Here is a 25,018-nt window from a genome sequence, read left to right as displayed (position 1 = left end):
CATTCCTTATTGACCTTGTAGCGGTTTCATACAACTGAGTGGCTTGCTAGGCCATTTCAGAGGGCATTTCAGAGTCAATCACATTGCTGTGAGTCTGGAATCACATGTCGACCAGACCAGGTAAGGACTGCAGATTTCCTTCCCTAAAGGACATTAGTGAACCAGATGGGTTTTTTTTACAACAATCGACAATGGTTTCATGGCCATCATTAGACCAGCTTTTAATTCCATATTTATTAATTTAATTCAAATTCCACCTTCTGCCACGGTGGGATTTGAACCCATGTCCCAAGGGCAATGCCCAGAGTCTCTGGGTTACTCGTCCAGTGACAATACCACTACGCAACCGCGTCCCCATAAAGCGCTGTTCCATTCTCTGTTGAAAAAGCTTTAACTCGGATAGGAAATCTGTGGCCTTCCAGTTCATGACGGGAAATTTAATAGTTTTGCATCCAATGCTCTTTGTTTCTCACAGATCCTTCTGTTTTACTGCGGGTTGGGTTTCCTTCGATGGAAATACTAAACAGTACTGCAGAACTGCTGTGCCTGCTGCTTGTGCCTTCATCATGCCCAGCCCAGGCTCTGTATCACTGTAGGTCTGTGCCACTGTAGCCTGTACCTCACGCTTTTTCTTTGGTCCCACCCATGAAGCTGATTTCACCATGAAACACACCATAACGCACCAATGGCTTTGCAAATGTTCAGCCCAATTCCAAACCGGCTTCTGTAGCCCCATGCTGAACCGACTTAATATTGTGACTGACCACCGATCCGGTTATCTTCCGAGTCAGTTACTCACTGTTTTTTCAAGCACTGATCTTCGAGGGTACTTCTCACTGTATTGCCTCTGCTTTGAAGCAGACCGCTCGTGTTGTCCCAATTTCTTTTACTGGTTTCTCACGATCTGTGGACTGGCTCATCTCCGTGATCTCTGCACTGAAGTGAATCACCACGATTCTGACCTTCACTGTGTTGCTTCGACATTACTTCTGCAACATGGTCTTCAAAAACACACAGCTGCCACCATCTAAATGGTGCAGTCTGGAAATCCAGCAACAGCACAACTATGCCAAGCCTTCACTTCTGCTATCTAGAGGACCACCATCACCACAACAAGTCAGAACGGACAGGTACTGTCATGAGGCCAAGTACTCCTCCCCCAACATGTCCTCAACCTTGAGCACAAAACCTTCAGACACAGAGGATGAGGAGGGGCGAAGGACACGCAATGTCCTGAAGAGGCAGAGGAGGAATGAGTTGAAGTATTGTCTGGTGGTTCCTCGTGATAAGGTGCCAGTGCTTTCCAAGAATGACAAGTCCTCAAAGGTGGTCGTCCTCAGAAAAGCAACCGAGTATATTAGCAGGCTGAAGGCAGAGCAACAGAAACTGAACGTAGAAAGAGAGAAACTTCAGAAAAAACAGCAACAGCTTAGATGCAAATTTTCCGATACAACTCCGAAACGATAAGTGGACTCTTAAACTTATGCATGTGTAAATTCCATAATCTCTATCCATGTGTAAATAGTTTTGATGTTATCTAGTTTTATGTATTTTTACTTTTAACATACGAGACTTATCTTTGGAAAGTAAGGGGATGTTGTATTATTGCCTTTAAGAGTGATGTCCTGTTGCGATCTTAGTATGCTAATGAGCGAAGTACCAGTTGTCATGTGACTACAAGCCTGAATCACTCTGCAACTGTAACACCTGGAAACAGGTTCTGTAAATTGTGAGCTCTGCACTGTATATCCTTGTTAGCCGTTAATGACCCTGTTTGAGATCTTCAACCAAATGGACTTCACACCTCTCATTTATGTTGCACTTGGCAACATTAAAAGGAAGTCATTATCTGATTGAATTTTTCGAGGAGGTGACTAGGTGGGCGACTAAGATGAGGGTATTGCAGATGATGAAGTCTCCATGGACTTGAAGATCATGGGAGATTGGTCAAGAAGATAAGAGCCCAAGGGATCCAGGGCAATTTGGCAAATTGGATACGAAATTGGCTTAGTGGCAGGAGGCAGAGGGGGATGGTCAAGGGTTGTTTTTGTGAGTGGAAGCCTGTGACCAGTGGTGTACTGCAGGGATCAGTGCTGGGGCCCTTGCTGTTTGTACTGTACGTTAATGATTTAGACATGAATATAGGAGGCATGATCAGTAAGTTCAAAGATGACATGAAAATTGTTGGTGTTGTAGATAGTGAGGAACATAAGAACATAAGAAATAGGAGCAGGAGTAGGCCATACAGCCCCTCAAGCCTGCCCCGCCATTCAATAAGATCATGGCTGATCTGTCCTAGGCCTCAACTCCTCTTTCGGGCCTGCTCTGCCTAACCCTCGACTCCCCGAGATTTCAAAAATCTATACATTTAGTGGCCTATGCTCCACAACTCTCTGAGGCAGAGAATTCCAGAGATTCACCATCCCCTGACAGAGGAAATTCCTTCGCATCTCAGTTTTAAATGTGTGCCCCCTTATTCTGTAACTATGTCCCCTAATTCGAGATTCCCCCACTAGAGGAAACATCTTCTCAACATCTGCCCTGTCAAGCCCTCTTAAAATCTTATATGTTTCGATAAGATCACCTCTCATTCTTCTAAACTCCAATGAATAAATGCCTAACCTGTTTAGCCATTCTTGACAAGACAATCCCTTCATCCCAGGAATCAACCTAATGAACCTTTTCTGAACTGACTCTAATGCTAGTATATCCTTCCTTAAATACGGGGACCAAAATTGTACGCAGTACTCTAGGTGTGGCCTCACTAGCACCCTGCACAGTTGTAACAAGACTTCCCTATTTATAAACTTTAACCCCCTCGCAATAAAGTTGAAAATTCCATTTACCTTCCCAATTAATTGCTCGCCTTTTGTGTTTCATGTACAAGAACACCCAGATCCCTCTGTACTGCAGTATTTTGTAGTCTTTCTCCATCTAAATAATAATCTGCCTTTTTATTCTTCCTACCAAAGTGGATGACCTCACACTTTCCCACATTGAACACCATCTGCCAAGTTTTTGCCCACTCACTTAACCTATCTATATCCCTTTGCAGATTCTTTGTGTCCTCATCACAACATGCCTTCCCACCTATTTTTGTATCGTCAGCAAATTTGGATACACTACACTCTGTCCCTTCCTCCAAGTCATTAATATAGATAGTAAATAGTTGAGGCCTCAGGACCGATCCTTGTGGCACCCCACTAGTTACGGCTTTCCAACCTGAAAAAGACTGATTGATCCCGAACCCGTGCCTACTGTGTGTTAGCCAGTCCTCAATCCATGCCAACACATTACCCTCAATACCCTGAGCTCCTATTTTGTGCAATAAACTTTCATGTGGCACCTTATCAAACATCTTCTGAAAATCCAAATGCACTACATCTACTGTTTCCCCTTTATCCACTCTACTTGTTATTTACTCAAAGAACTCTAACAAATTTGTCAAACATGATTTCCCTTTCATAAAACCATGTTGACTCTGTTTGATTGCATTGTGTTTTTCTAAATGTCCTGCTATTTCTTCTTTAATAATGGACTCGAGCATTTTCCCAATGACTGATGTTAAGCTAACTGGTCTTTTCTTCTTTCTTGAAAAGGGGCGTTGCATTCATGGTTTTCCAATCCGCTGGTACCGTACCGGAATCCAGTGACTTTTGGTATATTATGGCCAATGCCTGCACTATCTCCGCAGCCACTTCTTTTAAAACCCTTGGGTGCAGGCCATCAGGTCCTGGAGACTTGTCTGCCTTTAGTCACATCAGTTTTTCCAGCAGCTTTTCTCTCATGATAGAGATTGTTACAAGTTCCTCCCTCCCATTTACACCTTGCCCGTCTATGAGTGTTGGGATGTTTATAGTGTCCTCCACCGTGAAGACCAATACAAAATATTGGATTAAATTGTCTGCCATTTCCCTGTTCCCCGTTATTAATTCCCCAGTCTCACCCTCTAAGGGTCGCACACTTACTTTAGCTACTTTAATATAATGAAAGCACCCAACTATTCTAATCCCATTTTCCAGCACTTGGCCCGTAGCCTTGTATGCTATGGCATTTCAAGTGCTCATCTAAATACTTCTTCAATGTTGTGAGGGTTCCTACCTCTTCAGACAGTGTATTCCAGATTCCAACCACCCTCTGAGTGAAAACAATTTCCTCAAATCCCCTCTAAACCTCCTACCCCTTCCTTTAAATCTATGCCCCCTGGTTATTGACCCCCTCCGCTAAGGGAAGAAGTTTCTTCCTATCTAACCTATGAATGCCCCTCATAATTTTGTATACCTCAATCATGTCCCCCCTCAGCCTTCTCTGTTCTAAGAAAAACAACCCTAGCCTTTTCAGTCTCTCTTCATAGCTGAAATGGTCCAGCCCAGGCAACATCCTGGTGAATCTCCTCTGCACCCTCTCCAGGGCAATCACATCCTTCCTATAGTGTGGTGCCCAGAAAGGTACACTGTACTCCAGCTGCGGTCTAACTAGCATTTTATACAGCTCCCTCATAACCTCCCTGCTCTTATATTCTATGCCTCGGATAATAAAGGCAAGTATCCCATATGCCTTCTTAACCACCTTATCCACCTGTGCTGCTGCCTTCAGTGACAAGTACACCAAAGTCCCTCTGACCCTCTGTACATCCTGGGCTCCTACCACCCATTGTATATTCCCTTGCTTTGTTTGGTCTCCCAAAATGCATCACCTCACATTTCTCAGGATTAAATTCCATTTGCCACTGCTCTGCCCATCTTACCAGCCCATCTATAATCGTCCTGTAATAAAAGGCTTTCCTCCTCACTATTTACGAAACCACCAATTTTCGTGTCATCTGCGAACTTACTGATCATACCTCCTATATTCACGTCTAAATCATGAACGTACACGACAAACAGGAAGGGTCCCAGCACCAATCCCTTGACCCATCACTGTCTGCCTCCTGCCACCAAGCCAATTTTGGATCCAATTTGCCAAATTGCCCTGGATCCCATGGGCTCTTACCTTCGTAACCATGCGTGACCTTATCAAAAGCCTGACTGAAGTCCATGTAGACTACATCAACAGCTTTACCCTCATCTGCACATCCAGTCACCGCCTCAAAAAATTCAAATCAAGTTATTTAGACACGATCTCCCCCTGACAAAGCCATGCCGACTATCCCTGATTAATCCCTGCCTCTCCAAGTGGAGATTAATTCTGTCCCTCAGAACTTTTTCCAATAGTTTCCCTACCACTGAAGTTCGACTCACTGGCCTATAATTATCTGGTTTATCCCTGCTACCCTTCTTGACTACTGGTACCACATTCACACTCCTCAAGTCCTCTGGTACCTCTCCTGTGCCGAGAGAGGATTTGAAAATTTGTGTCTGAGCCCCTGTTATCTCCTCCCTTGCCTCACATAATATCCTGGCACACAGCTCATCTGAGTCAGGGGATTTATTCACTTTTAAGCCCGCCAAAACAGCTAATACTTCCTCCCTTTCAATGCAAATATATTGAAGTAGGTCACAATCCCCCTCCCTGATCTCTACACCTACATCGTCCTTCTCCATAGTGAACACAGTTGAAAAGTAATCATTTAAAACCTCACCTATGTCCTCTGGCTCCACACACACATTGCCACTTTGGTCTCTAATGGGCCCTACTCTTTCCCTTGTTATCCTTTTGCCCTTAATGTACTTATAAAATGCCTTAGGATTTTCCTTTATCTTGCCCACCAGTGTTTTTTCATGCCCCCTCTTCGCTCTCCTAATTACTTTTTTAATTACCCCCCTACACTTTCTATACTCCTCTAGTGCCTCTGCTGTTTTCAGCACTCAGAATCTGCCATAAGTCCCCTTCTTTTTCCTGATCCAATCCTCCATATCCCTTGACATCTGGGTTCCCTGGAGTTTTTGGCCCGACCCTTCACCTTAACGGGTACATGTTGACTCTGAAATCTCACTATTTCCTCTTTGAATGACTCCCACTGGTCTGTTGTAGACTGTCCTACAAGTAGCTGCTCCCACTCCACTTTGGCCAGATCCTGTTTTATCATATTGAAATCAGCCTTTCCCCAATTCAGTACCTTTATTTCTGGTCCCTCTTTGTCCTTTTCCATAACTGCCTGAAATCTAACAGAGTTATGGTCACTATCCCTGAAATGCTCCCCCACTGACACTTCTACCACTTGTCTAGCTTCATTCCCTCGGATTAGGTGCAGTACTGCCCCTTCTCTCGTAGGACTTTCTACGTACCGGCTCAAAAAGCTCTCTTGTATGCATTTTAAGAATCATGCCCCCTTTGAACCTTTCGCACGAAAACTTTCCCAGTTGATATTGGGGAAGTTGAAATCCCCTACTATTATTACCCTATTATTTTTACACCTCTCTGAGATTTGCCTACATATCTGCTCCTCTATCTCTCCCCGACTGTTTGGCGGCCTGTAGTACACACCCAGCCAAGTCATTGCCCCCTTTTGTTCTTAAGTTCTACCCATTTGGCCTCATTCCAAGATATTATCCCTCCTTATTGCAGTAATTGATTCCTCGATCAACAGTGCAATGCCACCTCCTCTTTTACCCCCTCCACTGTCTCGCCTGTAGATTCTATACCCTGAAATATTGAGCTGCCAGTCCTGCCCCTCCCTCAACCATGTCTTTGTGACAGCAATAATAACATAATCCCATGTGCTAATCATCGCCCTCAATTCATCTGCCTTCCTGCTGGTCTGATTAGTAAGTTTGCAGATGACACAAAGGTTGGTGGAGTTGCGGATAGTGATGAGGATTGTCAGAGGATACAGCAGGAGATAGATCGGTTGGAGACTTTGGCAGAGAAATGGCAGATGGAGTTTAATCCAGACAAATGTGAGGTAATGCATTTTGGAAGATCTAATGCAGGTGGGAAGTATACAGTAAATGGCAGAACCCTCAGGAGTATTGACAGGCAGAGAGATCTGGGCGTTCAGGTCCACTGGTCACTGAAAGTAGCAACGCAGGTGGATAATGTAGTCAAGAAGGCAAACGGCATGCTTGCCTTCATTGGTCGGGGCATAGAGTATAAAATTGGCAAGACATGCTGCAGCTGTACAGAACTTTAGTTAGGCCACACTTAGAATATTGCGTGCAATTCTGGTCGCCACACTACCAGAAGGACGTGGACACTTTGGAGAGAGTACAGAAGAGGTTTCCCAGGATGTTGCCTGGTCTGGAGGGCATTAGCTATGAGGAGAGGTTAGATAAACCCGGATTGTTTTCACTGGAACGACGGAGGTGGAGGGGAGACATGATAGAGGTTTACAAAGTTATGAGCGGCATGGACAGAGTGGATAGTCAGACATTTTTTCCCAGGATGGAAGAGTCAGTTATTAGGGGACATAGGTTTAAGGTGAGAGGGGCAAAGTTTAGAGGGGATGTGCGAGGCAAGTTCTTTACACAGAGGGTGGTGAGTGCCTGGAACCTGCTGCCGGGGGAGATGGTGGAAGCAGGTACCATGGAGACGTTTAAGAGGCATCTTGACAAATACATGAATAGGAGGGAATCGAAGGATACAGTCCCTGGAAGTGCAGAAGGTTTTAGTTTAGGCAGGCATCAAGATCAGCGCAGGCTTGGAGAGCCGAATGGCCTGTTCCTGTGCTGTCCTGTTCTTTGTTCTTTGTTCTTTGTACTAGTAAGACTCCTTGCATTAAAATAAATGCAATCCAGCCTTGCATTTTTCACTTGTGCCTTAACAGGTCTATATTTGCTCTGCCTTCCAGACTGACTCAGTTTCTCTTTTACATTTGACTGTGCATCACCCCCTACTGTAACTCCACTCTGTATCCCATCCCCCTGCCAAATTAGTTTAAAACCCCCCAACAGCACTAGCAAACCTCCCAGCAAGGAAGCTGGTCCCTGTCACGGTCCTGTAGTTTTTTCAGGAGTATGCGGTTTACCTTTAAAGCTAGCAAGCGATCAGTAATGCTTTAACAACCTGCAAGCCTCAGGATTTATAGGAAGGTGCATTTCCGCTGCCTTAGAAGCAGCCATTTGGAGACTGCGATTCAAAGGGTGCATTCTCGATCCTGTGGAAACAGCCACTGGGAGTGAGACTCATGCAATATCTTAGTTACAATTCAGTTTGAGCTAACAGAACACAGAGACAGAGGACACAGCTGTGGTGTCAGAGCCTGGAAAAAGAGCTCTCAACCATTTAAACTGAAGGAATAGGACTTTCGTCTGTTTTATTATTATCTCTCAAATTTCCAAGAAAAAGTCAAGGCAAAACAGAGATCTCTGGTAATTTTAATTGAAGAAAGGAAAGTTAGACAATGACAATCTTTTATCCCTCAAAAACTCTAAAGTCAGCTTGATTCCATTGAAAGTATTTGCAAGTCAGTAATTGTTGCAATTCGCTGGAGAAAGAAAGTAACATTCCGTGAGGACTTGGAGCAACATCCAGAGAGGACTTTGAGCAACATCCTGTGAGGACTTCAAGCAACATTGGACTGTAAATTTGCAAGGACTCTATTTTTTTCTATTTTCGATGTTGTTCATATCTTCATAGTGTTTAAGAATTTAGTTCTTCAAATTAAAGAGTTAATTTACTGATTTAAAGACACCTGGGTGAGTTAGTCTCATTCGGGGGTTAATAGATGGTATAATTTGGCTGAGTCTTACTTTATTTAGAGATACAGCACTGAAACAGGCCCTTCAGCCCACCAAGTCTGTGCCAACCAAGAACCACCCATTTATACTAACCCTACAGTAATCCCATATTCCCTACCACCTACCTATATTAGGGGCAATTTACAATGGCCAATTTACCTACCACCTGCAAGTCTTTGGCAGTGGGAGGAAACCGGAACACCCGACGAAAACCCACATGGTCACAGGGAGAACTTGCAAATTCCGAACAGGCAGTACCCAGAATTGAACCGGGGTCCCTGAAGCTATGAGGCTGCGGTGCTAACCACCGCACCACTGTGCCACCGATCTTTAAGTTGGAAAGTTTTCAATGATATGTTAGCCGATCTGTGGAGCGACAGGATTGAATTATCAGTGCATCTCTCCCACCACAATCAGAATCGTATATTTTGATTGGGGGTTTTGACAGGAGCGGACGGTCGTAACAGGCCTGTTCCGGTTCAGGTGCAACCCGTCCAACATGTACAGGTCCCACATATGCCAGAAACAGACCCAGTGATCCAGGAAACTAAAGCCCTCCCTCCTGCACCATCTCCTCAGCCATGCGTTCATCAGCTCTATCCTCCTATTCCTATATTCACTAGCACGTGGCATGCATTTAGAGGGAACGTGAGGATAAACTTTTTCACCCAGAGGGTGGTGGGTGTCTCGAATTCCCTGCCAGAAACGCTGGTGGAGGCAGAAGCCCTCAATTCTTTTAAAAGGTACCTGGACCTGCACCTGAAGTGCTGTAACCACCAAGGCTATGGACCATGTGCTGGAAGGTGGGATTAGATTGGGCGGCTAGTTTTTTCAGCTGGCATGGACAGGACGGGCTGAATGGCCTCTTTCTATGCTGTAATCTTTCTATGATTCTATGGTTAATTTCCAAAACTGTGTTCAGAATACTATTGCAGAGTCTTCGATTCTAAATTTGAATTCCAGTAAATGGGTGTGAAAAGCTCTATTTTATCAAGATGGTATGTGGATGAATGATACCTGGACTCCATCATCTGACAATGGCCTAACCATCAGAAACTATTTATGAGGACAATAGAAAGCGTTGCTCTCGGCACATGACTGAATCTAAGTTTCCGATAAGGGGTTTTGATAAGGCATATTCTGAGCAACGAATGCGAACAAAGAATAAAGCCCCTGCCTGAGACCACCAGCTTGTAGGCAGAGACTCAAGTTGGGCTTGATCTCTTCACACAAGGAATTGCACCCGGGCTTCACCACTGAACCTTGCCTGGAGTATTACTTTGCCTGGAGGGATTTCAGACATGCATCATTTCAAGTGTTCACCCGGAGTAAAGTGTAACAGCGAACTCTTGAAATCATAAGACCAAAACGCATGCTATGTTTATAATCACAATCTTTTTCTGAGTGACTGTGTATCTGTATAAGTGTGACAGTGGGTGTAGTTGCACATATTTTGGTGTTGAAAAAAATGAATATTTATCTTTCTTGTAAAATTTACAAGAAAACCTGTCATTTGTCTGTTCCTGACAATTAAAGCACTCAGGTGTTAAAACATTTTTATTTTAAAATGTGCTGTCTACAGTCAGTCGAGAGGTGGAACGGGGAGACATCCCTATCATCTCTCATCTGTCCGTAACATTATTTACTCCATGAAAACCCTTCATAAAAGGGAGAAAAAACCTGTATTTTTGCAGAAACCTATCAGATCCTTCACTCTAAAATTCAGGAGCCATTACACAGGCAAAAAATGAAGCCAATCACTGCATTTGTATTGGGTGATGGTTGAAGCAGACTTTTATTGTTAAAAGGTTTTCACATGACAGAATTCGCTAACTTGGAGTACAGTGATTCAAATCTGGAGATTAGGCTCACTAATGCTTTCTGGTTACGGCAGTGATTATGTGAGTCATACAAATTCTGCTTTATGCAGAATTATCTGATCTCAGCTGGGATCTTGGAGAGTACAATTTACCCCTAGGGCCACTGGGCCAGGGAAGATCTAATTCTTTTGGGCCTCCTTATCTCGAGAGACAATGGATACGCGCCTGGAGGTGGTCAGTGGTTTGTGAAGCAGCTCCTGGAGTGGCTATAAAGGCCAATTCTGGAGTGACAGGCTCTTCCACAGGTGCTGCAGAGAAATTTGTTTGTTGGGGCTGTTGCACAGTTGGCTCTCCCCTTGCGCCTCTGTCTTTTTTCCTGCCAACTACTAAGTCTCTTCGACTCGCCACAATTTAGCCCTGTCTTTATGGCTGCCCGCCAGCTCTGGCGAATGCTGGCAACTGACTCCCACGACTTGTGATCAATGTCACACGATTTCATGTCGCGTTTGCAGACGTCTTTATAACGGAGACATGGACGGCCGGTGGGTCTGATACCAGTGGCGAGCTCGCTGTACAATGTGTCTTTGGGGATCCTGCCATCTTCCATGCGGCTCACATGGCCAAGCCATCTCAAGCGCCGCTGACTCAGTAGTGTGTATAAGCTGGGGATGTTGGCCGCTTCAAGGACTTCTGTGTTGGAGATATAGTCCTGCCACCTGATGCCAAGTATTCTCCGAAGGCAGCGAAGATGGAATGAATTGAGACGTCGCTCTTGGCTGGCATACGTTGTCCAGGCCTCGCTGCCGTAGAGCAAGGTACTGAGGACACAGGCCTGATACACTCGGACTTTTGTGTTCCGTGTCAGTGCGCCATTTTCCCACACTCCCTTGGCCAGTCTGAACATAGCAGTGGAAGCCTTACCCATGCGCTTGTTGATTTCTGCATCTAGAGACAGGTTACTGGTGATAGTTGAGCCTAGGTAGGTGAACTCTTGAACCACTTCCAGAGCGTGGTCGCCAATATTGATGGATGGAGCATTTCTGACATCCTGCCCCATGATGTTCGTTTTCTTGAGGCTGATGGTTAGGCCAAATTCATTGCAGGCAGACGCAAACCTGTCGATGAGACTCTGCAGGCATTCTTCAGTGTGAGATGTTAAAGCAGCATCGTCAGCAAAGAGGAGTTCTCTGATGAGGACTTTCCGTACTTTGGACTTCGCTCTTAGACGGGCAAGGTTGAACAACCTGCCCCCTGATCTTGTGTGGAGGAAAATTCCTTCTTCAGAGGATTTGAACGCATGTGAAAGTAGCAGGGAGAAGAAAATCCCAAAAAGTGTGGGTGCGAGAACACAGCCCTGTTTCACACCACTCAGGATAGGAAAGGGCTCTGATGAGGAGCCACCATGTTGAATTGTGCCTTTCATATTGTCATGGAATGAGGTGATGATACTTAGTAGCTTTGGTGGACATCCGATCTTTTCTAGTAGTCTGAAGAGACCACGTCTGCTGACGAGGTCAAAGGCTTTGGTGAGATCAATGAAAGCAATGTAGAGGGGCATCTGTTGTTCACGGCATTTCTCCTGTATCTGACGAAGGGAGAACAGCATGTCAATAGTCGATCTCTCTGCACGAAAGCCACACTGTGCCTCAGGGTAGACGTGCTCGGCCAGCTTCTGGAGCCTGTTCAGAGCGACTCGAGCAAAGACTTTCCCCACTATGCTGAGCAGGGAGATTCCACGGTAGTTGTTGCAGTCACCGCGGTCACCTTTGTTTTTATAGAGGGTGATGATGTTGGCATCGCGCATGTCCAATTTACATCTTGGAGAGTACAATTTACCCCTAGGGCCACTGGGCCAGGGAAGATCTAATTGAACATCTGATTACTATCTGCAAACCTGCTGCTGAAACAGTGAATGTCCAGATATTGGGCAAGGACACCAATTGGGTTTGCCAATGCACACAATCAAACAGCCTGCCAGCATTCAATGCCTGGCCCAGCATTAAAGCATGTGACCACTTTGGCTAGATATTGGAGTGTGGCTAACATTTTTGTGACTGCAATTTGCTCACAACTTTTAGCCTTTAAAAGAGGAACACAGAAAATTTGAAGGAAGGTAGGTGTGTGTTGGGAAATTGAACCTGACTTAATATTTTGACAATTAGGAATCCTAACAATTAAGAATCATGATTTCCCCCAACTTTATCATGTATGATGTAATACCATCATGAACACTGTAGAACGTCTCTTAAATTTCACAGCTCCCATAAACCATGCATGAGAAGGGAGTGCTTATAAAAACCATATAACTACCAGTGACATCCAACATAAGGTGTGAAATAAACTTAACTTCTCATTACTATTTGTTCCTCAGGTCACATTTAATGTACCTTGGACTCCAAACTGCCCAGGTGGAAACTGCCTTGATTATGTAGAAATGGCAAATTCCACTGACTTCTTAGTTGTGAAGTCCTTTGATGTGAAGAAGCAACTGTGGGGTGAGTGCTTTGCAAACGCAAATGCTCCCTATCACCAGGTTTATTCAGGTATGTACATTAAAACCTTCTTGTTCAAGGTTTGCCTCACCTATATCAATGTTCATCTAAGGCTTTCATATTTTTATCCCTTTAGGTCTCTCTGCTTATATCAATATGGGTGTTGATTCCAGAAAGCTGGTGATGACCGTTCCATGGTTTGGTTACGACTATCCTTGCCAGCACCTTTATGAGGTGAGAAGAAATGTTTAGTTTGCATTGCACAAGAAATAGGAGTGAAGTCTGAAACACATCTCTCTGTTAAATTAACTGCCCCATTAGGGCATCTAATTGTATTTTGAAACAGCCCAATATTTTGCCTTGCTTAGCTTGCTTGTAGGCTAGTTCAATAACTGCTTTTTTTACACAAAGCTTTTTAATACCTGTTCTACAATTTCGCTAATTTCCATTTGTATCCATTGGCTTGCTGTCTGGACTTACCGTATCCATGATATTTAGTATTTTATTTCACTGAGGCATTTCCTTAACTGCATTCTTCTGGACTGTAAATCTGAAGCTTCTCAAAATTTTTCTCAAAGCTCATCCCTTCACACATGAAATCAAAAAAGCATATGAGATACAGTAGACCATTTGATCCCTCAAGCCTGTTAAACCATTCAATTTGATTGTTTCTGATCTGTATCCCATATACCTGCCTTGACTTTGTCTCTATTAATACCTTTGCCTCACAAAAATCTATCAAACATTGTTTCAAAATTTTCAATTGATCCGTGAGTCCTAATTGTCCCTCACAGCTGATATACTTGGAGATCAGTCATGCTGTCACTCCATTTTTGAAGTTAGCAGAGTAATTATATTCACAAGTAATAGTTTCTCATCATTTTTGTATTTTACAGCCCAGTAGATGTGAATTGCGAAAGGTTCCTTTTAGTGGTGCTGCTTGCAGTCCTCATATTGGAAAAAAGATTTCATATAAAGAGATCATGCAGCAGCTGCCCAGATCAATTACCGGCAGATATTGGGATGATGATTACAAATCCCCATATTATGTCTACATGGTAAGACAATCAAAGCACAGTGAAAACCTGTGCATTTCAACATTCTTTCTAAAATGTGAACATTGCAGGGCCAAAGGACCTGTTTCTATGCTGTATGACTCGATGACTCTATGATTCAGTATTCTCTGTGTATTGGGTTCAGCAAAGCTCAAAATGTAAAATTTGTACAACAGGAAATGTGTGTTGTTGGAGAATTGACAAGAACAGGGAAGTTGAGGAGCAAAGCATCAAAACCAGTTCACCTTGTTAAAACATTGTGAAAAACCAGTTGCAGACACTGTCGGAGGTGTTGTTTTTCAGATGGGAAGTTAAACTGAGGTCCTATTCGTCCTCTGAGGTGGACATAAATGTTCCAATAGCACTATTTTGAGGAAGAGTGGAGGTGTCCTCCCTGGTGTCCTGGGCAATATTTATCCCTCAGCCAACATCACTAAAATATTATCTGATCATTATCACATGCTGTTTGTGGGATCTTGCTCTGTGCAAATTGTCTGCTGCATTTCCTACATTACAACAGTCACTCCATTTCAAAAGCACTTCACTACCTATACAGTGCTTTGGGATGTTCTTAGATTGTGAACAGTGCTATTTAAATGCAAATCCTTTCTTTAGAAGCTTTTTTATATATATATATATAGTATATGTACTCTTGCTAATCAGGGCAGTCAGTCATCATGACAATTTTAAGGAATATATTTGCCCTGTTAACATGTGCCTTGTGTTCATATGTTGCACAGCATCCAGATGAGTTCATTGGTTTTGATGTTGAAAAGATTGACTGGGAATTTCCTTGGAGCTCCTCCTCCAAGAAACTAAAGAATGTCCTTCACACTGAACTTGATCATATCTGTTTAAATCATCACAAGAGTTTCACACAATAAGTTTCTTTCAAGTGCAGGAAGATAGTTATGTAATGTTGTGGGGTGTTAGCAAATGAATGTTTAATTCAGTCAGATTGTTACGAACAGGTGAGAAAGGTATCTAGGTTTCCCTGTCAGCCTTCACCTGGTCTTACTGTAGCAGGGTTTAATTTTAAACACACTGTTTTTAGTTCTCCCTTGGTGAATCCTTGTTCACCACTTTCCAATTATAAGGCAAAGAAATCAGCACAAACAAGCTTTCTTAGGTTTAAAGAAGAAAAGTTGAAATTTATTAAACTTAAACTCTAATTCAGTTAACACCTACAGGTACACGACGCACCCACGCTAGCATGCATACGCGATACACACATGCAGATAGAGACAGAAAAGAGCAGAAGAAAAATAAAGAGGAAACGTTTGAGGCAATATCTGAAGAGTTCTTGTTATGGGTTTTCAAGGTCACTGTAGAGTCTTTGATTGTAGGAAGATCTTGCTTTTCGTTGGGACCCAGTATTCCTGTTAAAACTTGTTCACTGTCGGAGACTTTTCTCTCTTGGGGTTCATGTGTCCTCAGTGGATTCAGAGGCTTGTGAGAAAGAGATGGCAGCAGGCAGACAGGAGAAGCTGTGGCGAGCCAGCCATTGTACAAATTCAAAACACTCAGGTTGCCCAGCAGGTTAGTGATGTGACTAGCTGGTTTGACCATGTCCGTTTGTGTACTCGGCCATCTTAGCAGGAAAACGGGAATGCGAGCACCCCCACCTTCAACATCTGATGATCAAAAGTCCATTGTGGGTTGACTGTATCAGGGAATGGCTGCTTTGTCCTTCCAAACACTGTCTGTTAATATGCAAATATTTTTTCCAGCCACAGCCGATCTGTTTAACAAGTTCTTTCTTCACGCCAGTAACAGTTTAAAATCAACGTTCATGACAAAAATAATATGCCTAATTCTTGGCAGATGGGGGCCGAGTGTGACAGATGAAAACCTTACACTGAATAGCATCATGAAACTATTAAATTATTTGTACACTATCCTACAGTCCAAACTCGAGGTCAATACTTCCATTGACTTTGTCAATTTTCATATTTTGAAGAATTAAAGCAATGGATATCTCTTCGCATTTGAGGTCCTGTGATCTCAATGAGGGATCAGTGATGAGACTTTCTGAACATTAGTTTCTATCTTCTTTTCTAATCATGTGTGATATGTTAATGTACTAGGGCAATTTGCAGATTAATAAAGTACAAGTAAGGTTGCAGTGCTTTGCATATCAGTGCAAAAGACAAGGCTGAAGCATTTGCTACCATCTTCAGCCAGAAGTGCCGATTGAATAATACACCTCGGCCACCTCCTGAAGTCCCCAGTGTAATGAGCAGCTGCCACCATACAGTCATAGAGATATACTGCACAGAAACAGGCCCTTCGGCCCATCGTGTCCATGCTGGCCATCAAGCACCTATATATTCTAATTGCATTTTTCAACACTTGGCCCGTAGCCTTGTATGCAATGGCACTTCAAGTGCTCATCTAAATATTTCTTCAATTTTGTGAGGGTTCCTGCCTCGACCACCACTTCAGGTCGTGTGTTCCAGATTCCAACCATCCTCTGGTGAAAAGGATTTACCTCAAAGCCCCTCGAAACCTCCTGCCCCTTACCTGAAATCTATGCCCCCTGGTTATTGGCACCTCTGCTTTGGGAAACAGTTTCTTCCTATCTACACTATCTATGTCCCTCATAATTTTGTATACCTCAATCAGGTCTCCCCTCAGCCTTCTCTGCTCTAAGGAAAACAGCCCTGGCCTATCCAGTCGCTCTTCATAACTGAAATGCTCTAGCCCAGGCAACATCCTGGTCAATCTCCTCTGCACCCTCTCCAGGGCAATCACATCCTTCCTATTGTGTGGTGCCCAGAACTGTACACAGTACTCCAGCTGCGGCCTAACTAGCGTTTTATACAGCTCCATCATAACCTCCCTGCTCTTAGATTCTATGCCTTGGCTAATAAAGTTAAGTATCCCATATGTCTTTCTACCTGTGCTTCTGCCTTCAGTGATCGATGGACAAGTACACCAAGGTCCCTCTGACCCTCTGTACTTCCTAGGGTCCTACCATCCATTGTTTATTCCCTTGCCTTGTTAGTCCTCCCAAAATGCATCACCTCACACTTCTCAGGACTAAATTCCATTTGCCACTGCTCTGCCCACCTTACCAGCCGATCTCTCTCATCCTGTAATCTAAGGCTTTCCTCCTCACTATTTATGACACCACCAATTTTCATGTCATCTGCAAACTTAGTGATCATACCTCCTATAGCCCCTACTTGGGTGGCACATTGGCGCAGTGGTTAGCACTGCAGCCTCACAGCTCCAACAACTCAGGTTCAATTCTGGGTACTGTCTGTGTGGAGTTTGTAAGTTCTCCCTGTGACCGTGTAGGTTTTGCTGGGTGCTCCGGTTTCCTCCCACAGTCAAAGACTTGCAGGTTGATTGGTAAATTAGCCATTAGAAATTGCCCCCAGTATAGGTAGGTGGGGATGTGGTAGGAATATGGGATTAGTATAAATGGGTGGTTGAGGGTAAGCACAGATTCAGTGGTCCGAAGGGCCTGTTTCAGTGCTGTATCTCTAAATTAAAATAAATAAATCATTAATGTACACCAGCATGTAAAATCAATGCACATGGGATTGGGGCTAGTGTATTGTGGTGGATAGAAAATTGGTTGGCAGACAGGGAACAAAGAGCATGGATAAATGGGTCTTTTTCCGAATGGCAGGCAGTGACCAGCAGGGTACCACAGGGATCGGTGCTAGGACCCCAGCTGTTCACAATATATATTAATGATTTAGATGAGGGAGCTAAATGTAATATCTCCAAATTCGTAGATGTCACAAAGCTGGGTGGGAGGGTGATTTGTGAGGTGGATGCAGAGAGGCTTCAGGGTGATTTGGACAAGTTGAGTGAGTGGGCTAATGCATGGCAGATGCAGTATAATGTGGATAAATGTGAGGTTTTCCACTTTGGTAGCAAAAACAGGAAGGCAGATTATTATCTGAACGGCTATAAACTGAGAGAGGGGAATATGCAGTGAGACCTGGGTGTTCTCGTACACCAGTCACTGAAGGCAAGCATGCAGGTCCAACAGGCGGTAAAAAAGGCAACTGGTATGTTGGCTTTCATAGCGAGAGGATTCGAGTACAGGAGCAGGGATGTCTTTCTGCAATTTTCAGGGCCTTGGTGAGGCCACACCTGGAATATTGTGTGCAGTTTTGGTCTCCTTATCTGAGGAAGGATGTTCTTGCTATAGAGGAAGTGCAGCTAAAGATTACCAGACTGATTCCTGGGATGGTGGGACTGAAGTATGAGGAGAGATTGAGTCGGTTTGGATTATATTCACTGGAGTTCAGAAGAGTGAGGAGGGATCTCATAGAAACCTATAAAATTCTAACAGGGTAGATGCAGGAAGGATGTTCCCGATGGTGGGGGAGTCCAGAACCAGGGGTCATAGTCTAAGGATACGGGGTAAACCTTTCAGGACCGAGATGAGGAGAAATTTCTTCACCCAGAGAGTGGTGAACCTGTGGAATTTGATACCACAGAAAGCAGTTGAGCCCAAAACATTATATGTTTTCAAGAAGGAGTTACATATAGCTGTTGGGTCTAAAGGGATCAAAGGGTATGGGGCGAAAGTCGGAACTGGTTCCTGAGTTGGATGATCAGCCACGATCATAATGAATGGCAGAGCAGTCTTAAAGGGCCGAATGGCCTACTCCTGCTCCTATTTTCTATGTTTCTATAAACTGCAAGGGTCCCAGCACCGATCCCTGCAATACACGACTGGTCACAGGCTTCCAATCGCTGAAACAACCCTCGATCATCACCCTCTGCCTCCTGCCACTAAGCCAATTTTGGATCCAATTTGCCAAATTGCCCTGGATCCCATGGGCTCTTAGCTTCTTGACCAATCTCCCATCCGGGACCTTTTCAAAAGCCTTAAAGTCCATGTAGACTATACCCTCATCTACCCACCTAGTCACCTCCTCGAAAAATTCAATCATATAATGAGCTCCTTTTAATGTTGTCAAGTGCAACATAAATGAGAGGTGTTAAGACCATTTGGTTGAAGATCTCAAACAGGTTTATTAACAGCTAACAAGGATATACAGTGCAGAGCTCACAATTTACAGAACCTGTTTCTAGGTGTTGCAGTTGCAGAGTGATTCAGGCTTGTAGTCACATGACAGCTGGTACTTCGCTCATTAGCATACTAAGATCTCAACAGGACATCACTCTTAAAGGCAATAATACAACATTCCCTTACTTTCCAAAGATAAGTCTTGTATGTTCAAAGTAAAAATACATAAAACTAGATAACATCAAAACTATTTACACATGGATAGAGATTATAGAATTTACACATGCATAAGTTTAAGAGTCCACTTATCGTTTCGGAGTTGTATCGGAAAATTTGCATCCAAGCTGTTGCTGTTTTTTCTGAAGTTTCTCTCTTTCTACGTTCAGTTTCTGTTGCTCTGCCTTCAGCCTGCTAATATACTCGGTTGCTTTTCTGAGGATGACCACCTTTGAGGACTTGTCATTCTTGGAAAGCTCTGGCACCTTATCACGAGGAACCACCAGACAATGCTTCAACTCATTCCTCCTCTGCCTCCATTGCGTGTCCTTCGCCTCTCCTCATCCTCTGTGTCTGATGGTTTTGGGCTCAAGGTTGAGGACTTGTTGGGGGAGGAGTACTTGGCCTCATGACAGTACCTGTCTGTTCTGACTTGTTGTGGTGCTGGTGGTCCTCTGGATAGCAGAAGTGTGGCTTCGCATAGTTGTGCTGTTTCTAGATTTCCAGACTGCATCGTTTGATGCTGGCCAGAGTCTGCAAGCGGGTTCCGATCCTTTGAGATTTCCATTGGCAATGCTCCCCACTGCCAGCCTTTGCTTCTCAGTGCTTACAACATCAATCACTTCTGCTGTAATGGGTACCTTGGTGACCTCATGAATGGTTACTATCTTGAGGTCCCTACACGCTGGTAGGACTGCCACTGCTGGTAAACTCATGTCTACCAGGTAGAATGTTGGCAGTTTCCATGCCATCTTCCCATAGCTGTATTGCATTGTTAGTGTGCCAACACACAGGACTGGTGACCTATTGTATGCACATAACTTGGTAGTTGTCTTTTGTATCACTGATTTGCAATGATTTCGGTACATATCCTTCAGAATCTGGACTGGTAAGATATTTGCACTAGCACCAGTGTCAATCTTAACCGTGAGTGTGTGTTTGCCAGCTTTCTTTGGGCACATGATGTTAATGGTAGCGAAAGCTCCCAGTTGTTTGACTTCATCAACACAATGTGAAACACCTATTCGTTTTTTGACTGAGGATTGCATCTCTGAGTCTTGTCTCAGGTCTGCTTCGCCGTGGACTCCATGTATTGGCTTGCATTTACCCAGGTCTCTGGTGCTTTCCTTGCTGCTGTTGCCCTGCTTCTGCATCTGTCATCTGTTTTTTTGTGCCCTACTGTGACCTCTGGCTGTGTCTTTGGAGCCAGATTTCTTGCATAGGTGGGCCCACTGTCCTTATGCACAGGTCTTGAAATGTCGGACAACTTCATGGCGAGTGGGACCAATCACACTTACCACACAGCTTACTTGCTCTTTTTGAACTGGTTATGGTGCCAGTATTGTTGACTGATCCTAGTGCTTGCAGGTGCTATTGTCCAGCTACAATGGCTTTGTATTTTCTGTGATCTTCCAGCAGTGCATCAATGCTGTGACATTTCTTTTTCCACCCCCCGAGAGGGCCGTCTGAAATGCTTCAATGGGTGTTGATACAATCACCAGCTCCATGATTTGGCCCGACAGCTCAGCTTCTGAGAAATTGCATATGTTTCCCTTATTACGATATCTACTGATGAGCTGGTCTGTTGATTCCTGTGGCTGTTGCCTGTAAGACATCAATTCCAGGTGGTGAATTCTAAAATTCGCTCTTAATCAGAGCTGATCATCTCACACTTTCCATATCTTTGTGGGATCTTTCTGGTCCTCATCAGATAAGCCTGAGATGTTGATTCTGTGTATCACTCATTTCCAACTGCTATTAGTATTTTATAGCTTGTTTCTCTGGTTCTGCAATTACTTGGTGTGTAAAGCATAACTGCATTCTTTGTTTGAAAAGTTGGAACTCAGACAGGATATCCATGGCCTTCCAGTTCATGCTCGGAAATTTGGTTTCCATTGTTCTGCTGTTCTTTTGCTTTAAAACTTGCTTTAAGACTTCTTCTGAATCTGCACTACTTTCCTTTTTTAAAAAAAATCTCTTCTTTCGACTGACTGCTTTGATTGACAGGAGCAGGTGCTTAACACTGTTTGTCTGTCTATCTTGCTTTCAGCACTCTCGTCTGTCTGTTTACACAGGTGTTCAATAGGCAGTTCAGTTTTAAGAGTTTGCTGATGTTCTTCACGGTTGAGTGGTTTTATGGGTTTTTTTAAACTTTGGCTGACTGAGTGAAAACTCTTCATGCTTGAGTGATTTCATGTTTTTTAAAAAAAACTGTGGCTGCGAGCTGCATGAATGGACGATTCCCACGTTTTTTGCTGTCAGACGCCTCATGGCGCCGACCATGATCAGCCTGGAAGAGGGGTTGGGTCTCCCAGGTATTTTTTTCAACATGGAACATTTTTGAAAAAATCAAATTTCTAAGCACGTCAGAGTTTTTTTTTAAACTGGGATTCCTGCACCAATGGCAAAATGACTTACCTGATCCAGGAGACTGATTTGCAGCCTGTCGTTGAGAACTCTGCCTTCTACAGCTTGAGGTAAGTTTTCTTTTTTTTCACTCTTTGAGCCTGTATTTCTTTTTAACTTTCTTTCTTTTAGCTGTGTGGAGGGAGTTTTTAAAGCTGTTTTACCTGTGGTCTTCAATTTTAAATTGGCTTCTCACCACAGCTGCCACCACATAATGAGGAGCTGCCACCATATAATGAGTTCTTTTTATGTTGTCTGATGCAACATAAATGACATGCGTGGAGTCCAGTTGGTTGAAGATCACAAATGGGTTTATTAACAGCTGATAAGTATATACAATGCAGAGCTAACTATTTACAGAACCTGCCGCTAGGTGTTACAGTTGCAGAGTGACTCAGGCTTTGCAGTCACATGACTGCATCCTGGCACTTAGATCCTAAAGGGACATCACTCTTAAAGACAATCATAAAACACCCAGCATCACAGGTGCCAGTCTTCAGCCAATTCAATTCACACCACTTGATATCAGGAAACAGCTGAAGGCACTGGATACAGCAAATGCTATTGGACGTGACAGATCCCCTCTGTAGTACTGAACACTTATGCTCCAGAACTAGCTGCGCTCCTCACCAAGCTGTTCCAATAGTGTTGCAAAACTCCTCCACCCAACAATGCAGAAAATTGCTCAGTTAGGTCCTGTCCAGAAAATGCAGGGCAAATTCAATCCAGCTAATGACGACCCATTCTCTCGAACATTAGCAAAGTGATGGAAGGTGCCGTTGACTCAGCAATAACCTGCTCATTGATGCTCAGTGTCAGTTTGGCCAGGATCACTCAGATCCAGACCTCATTACAGCATTGATCCAAACATGGACCAAAGAGCTGAATTCCGGTGGTGAGGTGAGAGTGACTTCCCTTGACATCAAGGCATCATTTGACCAAGTGTGTCATCAAGAAGCCCTAGAAAAATTCAATGGGAAACAGGGGCAAGCCCCTTCACTGGTTGGAGTCATACCAAGCACAAAAGAAGATAGTTGTGGTTGATGGAGGCCAATCATCTAAGCCCCAGGACACTGCTGAGGAGTTCCTCAGGGTAGTGTCCTAGGCCCCAACCATCTTCAGCTGCTTCATTAATGACCTTCCCTCCATCATAAGGTCAGAAGTGGGGATGTTAGCTGATGATTGCACAGTGCTAAGTACCATTCACAACTCCTCAGATACTGAAGCAGTCTGTGCCCACAAGACATGTTCAATATTCAGGTTTGGGTTAATACGTGGCAAGTAACATTTGACCATCTCCAAAAAGAGAAAATCTAAGATTCAATGGCATCACCATCACCGCACCTGCAACCATTAACATCCTGCAGATTACCTTTGAGCAGAATCATAACTGGACCAAATACATAAATTGTGTGGCTACAAAGGCAGGCCAGAAACTGGACATTCTGTGCAAGTATATCACCTCCTGACTCCCTCAAGTCTGTCCACCATCGACAAGACACAAGTCAAGAATATGATGGAATACTCGCCGCTTGCTTGGATGAGTGCAGCTCCAACAACATTCATGAAGATCAAAGCTCAACACCGTCCAGGACAAAGCAGCCCACATGATCAGCACCCCACTTATTACCTTCAACATTCATTCGCTCCACCATCAGCACACACTGGCAGCAGTGTATGTCATCTATAAGATGCACTGCAGCAACTTGCCAAGGCTCCTGTGGCAGCACTCTCCGACTTCTATCACCTAGAAGGACAAGGGCTGTAGAAGCATGGGAAAACCACCACTTGCAATTTCCTGTTCAAACTACACACCATCCTGACTTGGAAATATATCGCCATTCCTTCACTATAGCTGGGTCTAAATCCAGGAACACCCTACCTTGTAGCACTGTAACTGTATCTGCACCACATGGACTGCTGAAGATGGCTCACCACCACCATCTCAAGGGCAATTAAGGATCGGCAAAAATGCTGGACTTGCCAATGACACTCGCATCGAATGAGCAAATATAAAAAAAATCTGTTGTAATTGAGGTTTAGAACAAACTACCTGATGAAGGGTCACTGACCTGAAATGTTAACTCTGCTTCTCTCTCCACAGATGCTGCCAGACCTGCTGAGTATTTCCAGCATTTCTTGTTTTTATATACCTTTATAGGTTTCATCTCCTCAATCCAACTAAACTTATTCTATTAAACCAAGGACAAGTTTCATGTATTTTAAATAGTGGTGTGAAATAGTGGAGATGTTCAGTATTGTGTCGAAAAGCTATGCACTGACCCAAACCTAACTCCTATCTGTATAACTCTCTTTGGCTTTTTTGGCAGGTTAATAATACATACCACGAGGTTTGGTATGATGATCCAGAGAGCATTTCACTAAAATCATCGATCTTGAAGAAACTAAAACTCCGTGGCATAGGTGCGTGGACTGGAAATTTCCTAAACTACACTGCTGATCCTACAGTAGCAATGCAAAGTGAAGAAATGTGGAATGCTCTGTGCCCGATCCGAGGAAAATGGAGAACTTAAACCATTTACTCTTCTCATGTGATTATTTAATTTTGTAAGTAAAAACAACAAAAAGTGAGCTCACCTCCAACATTAGAAATTCAACAAACGCAGATCTAAAGAACATGTTTAAGATCTTATCTAATCAATCAATTCCTATTCAATGGAAAGTAAATGTACTAACATGATTTGCACTCCAAGATCTGGTCACTTCAGGCATCTTAAGTTGTTTACAAAATGCACCAAATCTGCATTAGTTACCATAATGTTTAATGACAGTGTCGGCTAAAATTTGTTGCCACTGAATACTTACAATTCAGCTTTCCAGTTGGGTAAGAATCATATCTGACATCCACAAGTGCTGTCTGCATTATACACATCTTCATTCTCAAACATGATTTATTATGATCTTGTTTTGCCATAGGTTATCATTTTGAACTTAGATAATCTTTTAATGTTCAGTTTCCTCCATTAAGGGGTGTGAATGGACTGCAAATAGTGTCCTCTTTTTGCTGCTTGGTTTTTAATTGTAATAATGCAAAACACTGTAACTATTTGGCATTTCAATCTTCATGTGAGTTTTACAGTTGCCTACTCCTGAATGGCAATTTGAATCTTTCCACAAATATGTATTTCACAAAATAAAATGCTGTTTGCAAAGTAAGTGTTTAGTTCTGTTGCTGGAGGAAAGTGTAAATTGTAGAAATATAAAACAATTGTGGATCCAGTTAGAAAAGCATTCCAATCAATCTAATCTTTGCACATATATGTAGTTGTCCTTTGTTAATCACCTTCCCTCCTCATTTCCAATGTGCAAAATTCAACCATTGGGGTTAAGTGGATTGGGGATCGATATTTGTCCCATTTTCTCTGTATTTGTAATTCTACCCTGCAAGAAT

General features: G+C 43.4%; 1 protein-coding gene across 1 annotated transcript in view; it reads left to right on the top strand.

Moving 5' to 3' along the window:
- LOC137373173 (di-N-acetylchitobiase-like) overlaps window positions 1-24,140 on the top strand; it is a 48,206-nt gene extending 24,066 nt beyond the window's left edge. Inside the window, exons 4-7 of the mRNA XM_068038030.1 lie at window positions 12,810-12,981; window positions 13,067-13,164; window positions 13,827-13,988; window positions 23,937-24,140. Coding sequence (XP_067894131.1) covers window positions 12,810-12,981; window positions 13,067-13,164; window positions 13,827-13,988; window positions 23,937-24,140 — 636 coding nt within the window. The remainder of the gene's footprint in view (window positions 1-12,809; window positions 12,982-13,066; window positions 13,165-13,826; window positions 13,989-23,936) is intronic.
- Window positions 24,141-25,018: the final 878 nt, after the last annotated feature.

The sequence above is a fragment of the Heterodontus francisci genome, chromosome 8 (assembly GCF_036365525.1).
Source record: "Heterodontus francisci isolate sHetFra1 chromosome 8, sHetFra1.hap1, whole genome shotgun sequence".
NCBI classification, from domain to species: Eukaryota; Metazoa; Chordata; class Chondrichthyes; order Heterodontiformes; family Heterodontidae; genus Heterodontus; species Heterodontus francisci.
Note: the sequence above shows the minus strand (reverse complement) of the source record. Positions and strands in the feature narration are given on the sequence as shown.